Raw genomic sequence first — 13,958 nt, forward strand, 5'->3', positions numbered from 1 at the left:
ACAAAATTCTCACTCCCCCTGTATTTGTAACGTGAGTGCAGTTGCAGGCTGCAGTACAGTGCAGAGAGAGTATTAGATACTTCTTGAGGAAGTCCCGGGATACGGGATGAAACGCGTTGACGTCACTCCTTTGCTCAGCCCACTGACGCACTGATCGTTGCCAGCCACTCTCACCTGCAGCGGTGAAATTGAATTTGAAAATCAGCCCCAGAGAACGTATACCGGAACGCCAGGTCAGCGTAACACTGCAGCGTCCGTACCCGCCCGCCAGGACTGAATCACCTGCACTGTGCTAGTGCCGGCGGCGGACGCATGGTAGCTGTTCCGATACCTCCTGTGCTGCGAGACTGCATCTTCCCGCAGGTCGGGTAAATATTATCAGCGGCATTTCCTCTGCACTGGGACGCCAGTAGCATAGAGGACGGGAGCTACATTCATTTGTTCTCAAACAGGCTGTATTAACTGTTGCTACTTAGCTTTTGATACAAAGAGACCAAGACTAGGTCTATGTGGCAACATTGAAGTGACATTGTTTCTAATTTTCCTAACCCAGTGAATTATTCAGAACGTCTATCAGTGCGCTTGAGCTGTTTTCTTTTACTAATGGTTTTTATTATATCTTGTGTGTGTCATTAAATTTGTTTCATTTTTATCAGCAAGTTCCGTATGAGTTGCAAATTGATTTAAGCAGACACCTGTGTATTTATAAATTTTTATTCATTATCAATTAAGCATACATTAAGCGCAGCACATTTGTATATAAGAGTATTAGATATAGGCAAATAAAAAACCTTTATTGTCCAGTGTTACCGTCACGATTTCATAGTATCAATACTTTACAGGCAATTTACAAGTGCAGCAATAAAAATGTGCACATAACAAATACCCTTCACCAAAACTTTTTACTACCTTGATAACATGGGGTAACCTGTGGGGTAGGGGCAGGCAGACGGGGCATGGGCTGGTCCTGGTCATCCACCGCAATGCATCTAAATACAGTAACAGGATTTTGTTTTTAATGACATGATTGTCATGTGACCAGCGATGTGTAGGGAGGCATTCCTAAGCGTGACATTTGCTCGAAAATGACCTCATTGTCACATTTTCTATTAGCGGATCATCGGTTGATGAATATTACATCGAGCTGGGCTCATTCTGTGTCTTTTAGCATGTGTTATACAGTAAGCCACATTTCTATAATCACAATTCATCGAAAACTTCACTAGAAATAAATGAGACTCCAATAAGCTGTATTTTATGAAATACTTTTTTATTTAAAATAAATGGTGTGATGGCTGCAATCCAGCGCTCTGCAATCGCACATGAGCGGCGGCTGTGTGTATGGGGGAATTAGGTGCATTTGCGGAGAATGTGTTGAGTCCCTGCATCATATCTGGCTGGTACTGTAAATGAAATCCTCGCTTTACATGTCTATGATCATTAATGCACAGTAGGTACTGATCAGTGCCACATGAAGATGAGGTGTCATTTCTGTTTTGCAGCGTGGCGCTACATTGGCGCCGTCTTTGGCTTCTTCTTCTTACTGCTCCAACTCATGCTGTTGGTGGAATTTGCTCACAAGTGGAATTCAAATTGGTAGGTGTCTAACGGTGTTAAAACATCCAGATAGAAGTGACCATACCATGCTCTATTTTGCTATTGTTTGTATTAGAAAGATTTCTTACGGGAGTGCACAAATGCATTGTTATGTCACTGCACTACACTAAGCGGTATGTTATGTCACTGCACTACACTAAGCGGTATGTTATGTCACTGCACTACACTAAGCGGTATGTTATGTCACTGCACTACACTAAGCGGTATGTTATGTCACTGCACTACACTAAGCGGTATGTTATGTCACTGCACTACACTAAGCGGTATGTTATGTCACTGCACTACACTAAGCGGTATGTTATGTCACTGCACTACACTAAGCGGTATGTTATGGCACTGCACTACACTAAGCGGTATGTTATGGCACTGCACTACACTAAGCGGTATGTTATGTCACTGCACTACACTAAGCGGTATGTTATGTCACTGCACTACACTAAGCGGTATGTTATGTCACTGCACTACACTAAGCGGTATGTTATGTCACTGCACTACACTAAGCGGTATGTTATGTCACTGCACTACGCTAAGCGGTATGTTATGTCACTGCACTACGCTAAGCGGTATGTTATGTCATTGCACTACACTAAGCGGTATGTTATGTCACTGCACTACACTAAGCGGTATGTTATGTCACTGCACTACACTAAGCGGTATGTTATGTCATTGCACTACACTAAGCGGTATGTTATGTCACTGCACTACACTAAGCGGTATGTTATGTCACTGCACTACACTAAGCGGTATGTTATGTCACTGCACTACACTAAGCAGTATGTTATGTCACTGCACTACACTAAGCGGTATGTTATGGCACTGCACTACACTAAGCGGTATGTTATGTCACTGCACTACACTAAGCGGTATGTTATGTCACTGCACTACACTAAGCGGTATGTTATGTCACTGCACTACACTAAGCGGTATGTTATGTCATTGCACTACACTAAGCGGTATGTTATGTCACTGCACTACACTAAGCGGTATGTTATGTCACTGCACTACACTAAGCGGTATGTTATGTCACTGCACTACACTAAGCAGTATGTTATGTCACTGCACTACACTAAGCGGTATGTTATGTCACTGCACTACACTAAGCGGTATGTTATGTCACTGCACTACACTAAGCAGTATGTTATGTCACTGCACTACACTAAGCAGTATGTTATGTCACTGCACTACACTAAGCGGTATGTTATGTCACTGCACTACGCTAAGCGGTATGTTATGTCATTGCACTACGCTAAGCGGTATGTTATGTCACTGCACTACGCTAAGCGGTATGTTATGTCACTGCACTACACTAAGCGGTATGTTATGTCACTGCACTACGCTAAGCGGTATGTTATGTCACTGCACTACACTAAGCGGTATGTTATGTCATTGCACTACGCTAAGCGGTATGTTATGTCATTGCACTACGCTAAGCGGTATGCTATGTCACTGCACTACACTAAGCGGTATGTCATGTCACTGCACTACACTAAGCGGTATGTTATGTCACTGCACTACACTAAGCAGTATGTTATGTCACTGCACTACACTAAGCAGTATGTTATGTCACTGCACTACACTAAGCGGTATGTTATGTCACTGCACTACGCTAAGCGGTATGTTATGTCATTGCACTACGCTAAGCGGTATGTTATGTCACTGCACTACGCTAAGCGGTATGTCATGTCACTGCACTACACTAAGCGGTATGTCATGTCACTGCACTACACTAAGCGGTATGTTATGTCACTGCACTACACTAAGCGGTATGTTATGTCACTGCACTACACTAAGCGGTATGTTATGTCACTGCACTACACTAAGCGGTATGTTATGTCACTGCACTACGCTAAGCGGTATGTTATGTCACTGCACTACGCTAAGCGGTATGTTATGTCACTGCACTACGCTAAGCGGTATGTCATGTCACTGCACTACACTAAGCGGTATGTTATGTCACTGCACTACACTAAGCGGTATGTTATGTCACTGCACTACACTAAGCGGTATGTTATGTCACTGCACTACACTAAGCGGTATGTTATGTCACTGCACTACACTAAGCGGTATGTTATGTCATTGCACTACACTAAGCGGTATGTTATGTCACTGCACTACACTAAGCGGTATGTTATGTCACTGCACTACACTAAGCGGTATGTTATGTCACTGCACTACACTAAGCGGTATGTTATGTCACTGCACTACACTAAGCGGTATGTTATGTCACTGCACTACACTAAGCGGTATGTTATGTCACTGCACTACACTAAGCAGTATGTTATGTCACTGCACTACACTAAGCAGTATGTTATGTCACTGCACTACACTAAGCGGTATGTTATGTCACTGCACTACGCTAAGCGGTATGTTATGTCATTGCACTACGCTAAGCGGTATGTTATGTCACTGCACTACGCTAAGCGGTATGTTATGTCACTGCACTACACTAAGCGGTATGTTATGTCACTGCACTACGCTAAGCGGTATGTTATGTCACTGCACTACACTAAGCGGTATGTTATGTCATTGCACTACGCTAAGCGGTATGTTATGTCATTGCACTACGCTAAGCGGTATGCTATGTCACTGCACTACACTAAGCGGTATGTCATGTCACTGCACTACACTAAGCGGTATGTTATGTCACTGCACTACACTAAGCAGTATGTTATGTCACTGCACTACACTAAGCAGTATGTTATGTCACTGCACTACACTAAGCGGTATGTTATGTCACTGCACTACGCTAAGCGGTATGTTATGTCATTGCACTACGCTAAGCGGTATGTTATGTCACTGCACTACGCTAAGCGGTATGTCATGTCACTGCACTACACTAAGCGGTATGTCATGTCACTGCACTACACTAAGCGGTATGTTATGTCACTGCACTACACTAAGCGGTATGTTATGTCACTGCACTACACTAAGCAGTATGTTATGTCACTGCACTACACTAAGCGGTATGTTATGTCACTGCACTACGCTAAGCGGTATGTTATGTCACTGCACTACGCTAAGCGGTATGTTATGTCACTGCACTACGCTAAGCGGTATGTCATGTCACTGCACTACACTAAGCGGTATGTTATGTCACTGCACTACACTAAGCGGTATGTTATGTCATTGCACTACACTAAGCGGTATGTTATGTCACTGCACTACACTAAGCGGTATGTTATGTCATTGCACTACACTAAGCGGTATGTTATGTCATTGCACTACACTAAGCGGTATGTTATGTCACTGCACTACACTAAGCGGTATGTTATGTCACTGCACTACACTAAGCGGTATGTTATGTCACTGCACTACACTAAGCAGTATGTTATGTCACTGCACTACACTAAGCGGTATGTTATGTCACTGCACTACGCTAAGCGGTATGTTATGTCATTGCACTACGCTAAGCGGTATGTTATGTCACTGCACTACACTAAGCGGTATGTCATGTCACTGCACTACACTAAGCGGTATGTTATGTCACTGCACTACACTAAGCGGTATGTTATGTCATTGCACTACACTAAGCGGTATGTTATGTCACTGCACTACACTAAGCGGTATGTTATGTCATTGCACTACACTAAGCGGTATGTTATGTCACTGCACTACACTAAGCGGTATGTTATGTCATTGCACTACACTAAGTGGTATGTTATGTCACTGCAGTCGATATACTGACACCGGGATTCTGAAGGAGGATGCAATCCTAGCATCTAGATACCAACACCGTACGGGATACCGGTGTCACGATACCGATAGCCAGAATCTCGATCGTCCTGACAGCGGGACATGCTGGGCTCCTGCTGCGCCGCGGATGGTGGGGGACTTAGGGTTAAGGGGTTGGGCCGGTAAGGTTAGGGACCGGGGAGGGAGGGTTAGGTTTAAGCACATAGTGGGGGAGGTTAGGGTTGGGCACCACCCGGGAGGGTTAAGGGTGGGCACAACCGGGGAGGGTTAGGTTTAGGCACCCACAAGGGAGGGTTAGGGTATGGGGCAGAGGAGGGTTAGAGTACTTTAGAGGGGGCTGTCGGATTTCTGATGGACGGGATGCAGCTGTCGGTATTCTGACCGCTGGCATCCCGTCCATTGGGAAATCATACTGAACCCGTCTTACTGACTGATAACATTGGCACTCACCGTTGCGATGCTGCTGAGTTGTGGGTCTTGATCCTCTTGTGTGATCACTGACCTGCTAGAGTAGGTGCCAGTTGTAGTTAAGACAGCGGTCTACAGTTTTCTGGCTGTTCCTGAGTAGGTTATAGAAGTCGGGTGTAGAAAAACTTGATTGGAATTATCAATCAATGCAGCAATATAATTTTTTTCCTCACAGTATAATGTTTCTTAACCATCTGTTGTGTCTTCTTCTTTATCAGGAATGCTGGAAAAGAACGTAATAAGCTGTGGTATGGAGCTTTGGCACTGGTCTACCTAATGCTGTATACCATTGCTGTCGGGGCTCTCATTACGCTATTTTGGCTCTACACACACACGGAGCACTGTAAGCTCAACAAAATCTTACTAGGAGTCAACGGTGGCCTCTGCCTCTTTCTTACCTTGTTGTCCATGTTGCTCTCTGTACTAAAAAGTAAGTGGTTTGATTTTGTTTTTTTAACAATCTGTTTACCAAGGTTAAACAGTCAAGCAAATAGATTTATATACCAAAGAAGATTGTAAAGGGAATCGTGCGTGCCAAAATAATGCAGAGCAGTCAGAAGTCAGAACAGACCAGAACCTGAAATGTTCTTGTTTTTATGGTGAAGCTGGGAGCATGGACAGAGGTGAAGAGAGGAGGGGAAGTGTGTGTGTGTGTGTGTGTGTGTGTGTGTGTGTGTGTGGGGGTTATATAAAAAAAAGTGTTTAATAACATTTGGACTATTCAGTTTTCTGTATTTAGATAATAATGTTGTTAAGTATCTCTTCAGCTTGTAAGTCTCTGTGTTTGGTTAGATTACAGGCTTAGACAGTATATTTGTATAACAGGAATTTTCTAATATTGTCATCGTATTATTATTTTATATTCAAGTTTTCCATAGACCAAAGGATCTATTTTGTCAGTAGTTCCTCTCATCTAGCTTTGCATTTTGGTTAGATGCACTTTTTAGTTGGATGTATCTGTTCAAGATTGGTCATCATCCCTTTGTCAACAGATTTGAATGCTACAGCGGTATAGTACGATGACATATAAATGAAATAGATCACTACTATTTACCAATGTTTTTTGCTCTCTTTAAGGCAACACACAGACTGGATTGCTGCAGTCTGGAGTCATCTGCTGCTATGTGATGTACCTGACTTTCTCTTCCTTTTCCAGCAAGCCACCGGAGATCAGTATGTGTTACCATCATTGCTTCCTAAATATGACTGGTCTTCCCTCTCCCTTACTAACCATCATACTACATTCTCACTTTGTTTTTATTGTGGTCGTCCATACACAGGGCTGTCTTAACAGCAGAGTAGGCCCCTGGGCACAGCAATGCACTGCAGCCCCTATCCATCCTCCAGGGGTGGGGGTGCTATCAGCGGCAGCTTTGATGTCCTTCGGGCGGTAGGGTGTGTTCTATCTTCCACTCAGCATGTAGTACCTGGAGGAATAATTTCTGCTAATTACTCCTTTACTGCACAGATGGGGTTGGAGGCAGAATACTAAACTGTAGAAGGAGGCATTGGATTGAATGTAGGGGCCCCGGTACATGACTTCCAGGGTGGTAGGGGGTGTTTAATACGTAGGGGTGGGGTCGATAGTGGAGTGGGCTTAATATTCATCATTTTCTGGTTAGAGGTTAGCTTGCTTGACTGCAGATATCTCAAGTTCCTGGAAATAGATTTCTTAGCTTTGAATGGGATAAAAAACTTGAGTCTCACCTTTCAGGAGATACTGGGAACTTGGGGATCAGAGTTCAGGAGCCAGAGCAATCCACCAATGAAAATATAAAACTGCATATTAGGCATGTGGAGCTGTAGAAGGGACCAGCTGCTATGGGCTCCAGGTCCCCAGGGCCGATTTTCAAAAGTCTGGTACCCATGGAAAGAGGGGACCCTCAGCTATCAGCCTAGGGCCCTTATACTACTGGGGCCCTTGGGCAAGTGCCCATTGAGCCCATACGAAAAGACGGCCCTGTATAATGATCTAATTGAACAGCAAACTAATTGGAGGTAATGATCTTTATAACACTATATGAAACCCACCTTCATTCTGGTTTGTATGAGTCACTGCCACTCTGTATTGGGTGTGGATTAAAAGATCAACAGTTATTAGGTCGACATGCATTAGGTCGGCAGGTACTGAAGGTCAACAGGGTTAAAAGGTCAACATGATTTTTTAAAAGAAAAAAATCTTACTGGACTACAGCAACCTCTGGTTATTATTCTGTGGTACTTAACGTGTACATGACATTTCTTCTGTTTTCTTTGGTTTTACTTTTAAGTTCTGGATGAAAGTGGAAAGAACATCACAATCTGTGTACCCAACATCGGCAATGGTATGAACCAGGATGAACGTCTGGTGGTGTCCGTGCTGGGCGCTGTCATTATGCTCGGCTGCATATTGTATTCTTGGTGAGTGTTTCCTGTAGCAGTGTGCGTAACCATGCAGTACAGTGCCCACAATATGCCAATAAAATAAAAATAAAAAATTAGGGACATTTTATGAACTTAGTGGGCCTCAGTGCAACGCCATCTGTGAATGATGCAGGAGGGTGACATAGGGGGAGATGTATCAAGCCTTCGAGAGAGATAAATTGGAGAAGTTGGCCTTACTATAGACTGGTGGGGTATGCGTGACCGGCGGTCAGCATACCGACTCCGGTATCCCAGCAGGGGAATGCCAGCGGGAAGGGGGGTGGCAATCGCAACAAGCCCCTTGCGGACTCACTGCAGTCGCCACGGGTTCTTTTCCCACTCTATATGTATCGTGGACACCCGCAAGTGAGAATAGTCCCTGTAGGTCGGCATGCCGACCGTCGGGATTGTGAGGGGGCGGGACGTAGGGGGAGGTATTGTGACCTGCGGTTTCCTGTCCGCCGGTCACATAACTACATCCCTTATAGTAGGGGTGGGCAACAGGCGGCCCGCGGACCGATCCTGCCTGGCCCGCTGTGCCCCACCAGAGTGCAATGACAAGCGGCCCGACAGGCCGCTTGTCATTGCACTGCTCTCAGACGCGGCGCCGCTGAGGAAATCCCGGTCACGTCACAGAGTCAGCTGACCGGGATTTCCTCTGTTAGCTGGGCGGCACGGGGAGCGGGCACTGCAGTGACCAGGAGCGGCGGCCTGTGAGGAGGAGATTAAGCGGTGGCCAGTGAGGAGAAGCGGCGGGCAGCGAGCCGGAGCAGGAGAGGCCACATCAGTGGTGACTCCGGCCAGCAGCAGCGCGGATCTTCGGACAGCGGGGATCGTTTGTCACGGTGACAAACAGGTAAACCCCCTGTCCAGCCAACCCCTGGATCAGTGCTTAAGCTGCCATATAGGTTTAGGGGTGGGGAGGGAGGGGGATTAAAAACTGCAATATGGGTTTAGGGGAGGGGAGGAAAGGGGGGTAGGGACTGTCTGCCTTAATGTGTAAAAATGGGGGATGCTGTCTGCCGTAATGTGTAAAAATGGGGGATGCTGTCTGCCGTAATGTGTAAAAAGGGGGACGATGTCTGCCGTAATGTGTAAAAAAGGGGGACGATGTCTGCCGTAATGTGTAAAAAAGGGGGACGATGTCTGCCGTAATGTGTAAAAAGAGCACACTGTCTGCCGTAATGTGTAAAAAGGGGACGCTGTCTGCCGTAATGTGTAAAAAGAGGGACGCTGTCTGCCGTAATGTGTAAAAAAGGGCACGCTGTCTGCCGTAATGTGTAAAAAGAGGGACGCTGTCTGCCGTAATGTGTAAAAAAGGGCACGCTGTCTGCCGTAATGTGTAAAAAGAGGACTCTTTTTGAGTATTTTGTGTGTGGCCCTCGAATATTCGCTGGAAGTGTTAAGCGGCCCCCGTGCTGAAATAATTGCCCACCCCTGCCTTATAGACTAGATAAATTATAGCTGTAAGCTGATTGGTTGCAATGGGCAACTTCTCCACTCGATCTCTCTCTAATGTTTGATTCATTTCCCATCTAGGGAGAGTAGGAGAGTTTATTTTGCTGTACAAATCTATTACTATTTTTATAGGTTTTATTATGGTTTCTCTGAAAAAGCTGTTTAGAATAGTAAGGTCACATTAATAAATAATACAGGGTGAGGCTTTGAAAACCTCCCGGATTTTAAAGGTTAACAAAAAAGCCATGGTAAATGCTATTTAGAAGTTTAGTACGTAATCTAAAAGATCATGGAATACAGTTTATTTCCATTTGTTTCTGAATAAGATATTGTCCAGATGGTGGCCTTCATTTGTGATATACATTTGTAGACAATTTCTGAAGTTTCGCATCATTCGGCACCGGCAGGCCGTTTCCGGCGTTATTGCTGCAGTTTACTGACGAAGCTCACATTCATTTGTCTGGCTATGTTAACAAGCAGAATTTTCATTACTAGGCCGCTACACAGCCAACAGGGCCATCTGAAAGTAGAGGTCTACAAACATTGACCAAGAAATGTCGATATAGGGGTGTATTCAATAACTGTCAGAAGCTGCCGTCTTGTCGGAAAGATGGCAGCTTCCGACAGGTTTAGATCGGAAGGGGTTCCGACCTATTCAGTAGGGGGCTATTTTTCCGACAAGTCGGGAATTCCCAACTTGTCGGAATGCACGCGGCTGCCAATCTGTGTGTATTGTCGGAAGTGCGGCCAAACCCAACAGATTTTAGCCCCATTTCAGACAATGTCAATCCGACTTTAAAAAAGTCGGATTGTCATTGTTGGGACCAGGCCAAACCTGTCGGGGTTGGCACGGCATTGAATACTGACCTGTCTGATCCTTTCCGTTGGAAAGGATCTGACAGGTATTGAATACAACTCTTAGTATTCAAAACTTATTGAAAAGAAACTGTATTCCATGCAATTTTAGATTATGTACAAAATTTTTGAATAGTATTCACCATGCCTTTTTTGTTAACCTTTAAGATTTTTTTGCCTCGCCCTGTATATACACAACTTCAAACACAGTCTTATGTTATAAAAACCGGTCCTGGTGTCCCCTCACTCTCTTATACTTATTTATGCCACCCATAAGGCTAAACCGAGCAGTCTTTTTTTGTAAAGAAGATAAATGTAATTTAGGGGATGGTTTTACTTTTAGAGCTCATTTAAACTTTACTAGGGTGTCCCTTTTCCGCTGTTTCCACTCCTCACAAACCAAGCTCACCTTCCAGTTAGTTTCCAAACATCAGACTATAAGGGGTAAATTTACCAAGATGGGAGTTCTATTTAAACACTTAACTGGCAAATTTTTGTCTCCAAAAACTGCTCTAAAATTGTCAGGTTTTTTATGATAGATTTAGGTAAAGAATAGTTAAATTAAATTATCAGCACCCCCCATCCAGCAGCCGCTGGATGGGGGGTGCTGCCGGGCTGACCGATTAGCAGTGATCGGCAGCACGGCAGGCACAGGAGCGGAGGGAACCAGGAAGCAGAGGGACCGGAGGTCCCTCTGAGATCAACAATTGCGGGAAGCTTTGCTTCCTGCTGTTACACAGTGAGCTTTCTGACCGGTTGCATCAGATATGACCATGTCAGGGGGAAACCCAGCCTGGTGTGGTCGCATCTGACACGACCATGCCAGGCAAGTGGTTAAGATGGGATGTTGTCCATAGCAACCAATCAGATTCTACTTCTCATTTATCTAGCATTTTCTAGAATATAATACCAGGAATCTGATTGGTTGCTATGGGTAACATCCCATCTTAAATAGAACTCCCATCTTAGTAAATTTACCCCTAAAGGGTATATGCAATTCACGGCGAATCGCGGCAATTTTTCGCCGTTTTTTTTTTCGACTCAATTCGCCAGGTGAATTCCGGCAGGTGCCTGCCGGAATTCACCATATTCAATGAAAAACGGATTCGCCAGAATCGCGGGCGAAAATCGGCCGATTTGGCGGATTTTGCCGCGATTTTAAAAAACGGTAAAAAACGGGAAAAACCCGGAAAAAAAAATGGCGTGGGGTCCCCCCTCCAAAGCATAACCAGCCTCGGGCTCTTCGAGCTGGTCCTGGTTCTAAAAATGCAGGGGAAAAATTGGGCAGGGATCCCCCGTATTTTTAAAACCAGCACCGGGCTCTGCGCCTGGTGCTGGTGCCAAAAATACGGGGGACAAAAAGAGTAGGGGTCCCCCGTATTTTTAACACCAGCATCGGGCTCCACTAGCTGGACAGATAATGCCACAGCCGGGGGTCACTTTTATGCCGTGCCCTGCGGCCGTGGCATTAACTACCCAACTAGTCACCCCTGGCCGGGGTACCCTGGGGGAGTGGGGACCCCTACAATCAAGGGGTCCCCCCCCCCAGCCACCCAAGGGCCAGGGGTGAAGCCCGAGGCTGTCCCCCCCGCATCCAATGGGCTGCGGATGGGGTGGCTGATAGCCTTTTGTGATAATAAAAAGATATTGTTTTTTCCATTAGTACTACAAGTCCCAGCAAGCCTCCCCCGCAAGCTGGTACTTGGAGAACCACAAGTACCAGCATGCGGGAGAAAAACGGGCCCGCTAGTACCTGTAGTACTACTGGAAAAAAAATACCCAAATAAAAACAGGACACACACACCGTGAAAGTAAAACTTTATTTCATACGCCGACACACACATACTTACCTATGTTGACACGCCGACTGCCACGGTCTCCGACGATCCGAGGTACCTGTGAAAAAATTATACTCACCTTCCAGCGTCCAGAGGTACATCCAGGTCCAGAGATAATCCACGTACTTGGCAAAACAAAAAAACGAACAACGATCCATACCGGACTAGAAAGGGGTCCAATGCTTTCACATCAGACCCCTTTCTCCCGAATGCCGGGACATCACGTGACTCCTGTCACTGAAGTCCCTTCAGCCAATCAGGAAGCGCTACTTCCGTGGCGCTCATCTGATTGGCTGTGCGCTGTCTGTGATGTGACAGCGCATCGCAAAGCCGCTCCATTACTTTTAATGGTGGGAACTTAGCGGCTAGCGGGGGGGTCACCCGCCGGTCAGCCGCTGACCGGCGGGTGACCTCACCGCTAGCCGCTAAGTTCCCACCATTGAATATAATGGACTGGGCTGTGCGATGCGCTGTCTGCTCAGACGCACAGAGCCAATCAGATGAGCGCAACGAAGTTGCGCTTCCTGATTGGCTATAGAGACCTTTCTGTGACAGCTGTCACTGACAGGTCTCTCTGCATTCGGGGATAGGGGTCCCATGTGTCAGCATGGGACCCCTTTCAGTCCGGCATGGAGCGGGTGTTCGGTTTGTTTTTTTCTCCAAGTACGTGGATTTATCTCTGGAGCCTGGTTGAGGTGAGTATATTGATCTTTTATTTTCAGGTACCCCTGGATTCTACATGGAGAAGAGGACCGATGTCGGCGTGTGAACATAGGTAAGTATGTGTGTGTCGACGTATGAAATAAAGTTTTACTTTCACGGTGTGTGTGTCCTGTTTTTATTTGGGTTTTTTTTTTTCCAGTAGTACTACAGGTACCAGCGGGCCCGTTTTTCTCCCGCATGCTGGTACTTGTGGTTCTCCAAGTACCAGCTTGCGGGGGAGGCTTGCTAGGACTTGTAGTACTGCTGGAAAAAACAATATTCTTTTCATGATCACAAAAGGCTATCAGCCCCCCCATCCGCAGCCCATTGGATGGGGGGGGACAGCCTCGGGCTTCACCCCTGGCCCTTGGGTGGCTGGGGGGGGGGGACCCCTTGATTGAAGGGGTCCCCACTCCCCCAGGGTACCCCGGCCAGGGGTGACTAGTTGGATATTTAATGCCACGGCCGCAGGGCACGGCATAAAAGTGACCCCCGGCTGTGGCATTATCTGTCCAGCTAGTGGAGCCCGATGCTGGTGTTAAAAATACGGGGGACCCCTACGCTTTTTGTCCCCCGTATTTTTGGCACCAGGCGCAGAGCCCGGTGCTGGTTTTAAAAATACGGGGGATCCCCTGTCAATTTTTCCCCCGCATTTTTAGAACCAGGACCAGCTCGAAGAGCCCGAGGCTGGTTATGCTTTGGAGGGGGGACCCCACGCCATTTTTTTTTATGATTTCACCGTTCCAGCATAAAAAAAAAATAATATTTTAAAAAATATATAAATAATATTTGTGCCTCCAAAAAAAAAAAAAAAAAGTACCTAATCCCTTCTAATATAAATAGATCTGCTATTCCCAAAAAAAAAAACACAAAAAAAAACATGTTTAAATTTTTTTTATTTGTTTTCACCCTCCAAAGTGTGGC

General features: G+C 45.7%; 1 protein-coding gene across 2 annotated transcripts in view; it reads left to right on the forward strand.

Annotated features, from left to right (window-relative positions):
* SERINC5 (serine incorporator 5) overlaps positions 1-13,958 on the forward strand; it is a 173,437-nt gene that overhangs the window by 114,310 nt on the left and 45,169 nt on the right. For both annotated transcript variants that reach the window (XM_063963465.1, XM_063963467.1), the window contains exons 5-8: positions 1,503-1,596; positions 5,997-6,208; positions 6,856-6,951; positions 8,049-8,178. In XM_063963465.1, the coding sequence (XP_063819535.1) occupies positions 1,503-1,596; positions 5,997-6,208; positions 6,856-6,951; positions 8,049-8,178 (532 nt within the window). The remainder of the gene's footprint in view (positions 1-1,502; positions 1,597-5,996; positions 6,209-6,855; positions 6,952-8,048; positions 8,179-13,958) is intronic.

This window comes from Pseudophryne corroboree, chromosome 1, assembly GCF_028390025.1.
Source record: "Pseudophryne corroboree isolate aPseCor3 chromosome 1, aPseCor3.hap2, whole genome shotgun sequence".
NCBI lineage: Eukaryota > Metazoa > Chordata > Amphibia > Anura > Myobatrachidae > Pseudophryne > Pseudophryne corroboree.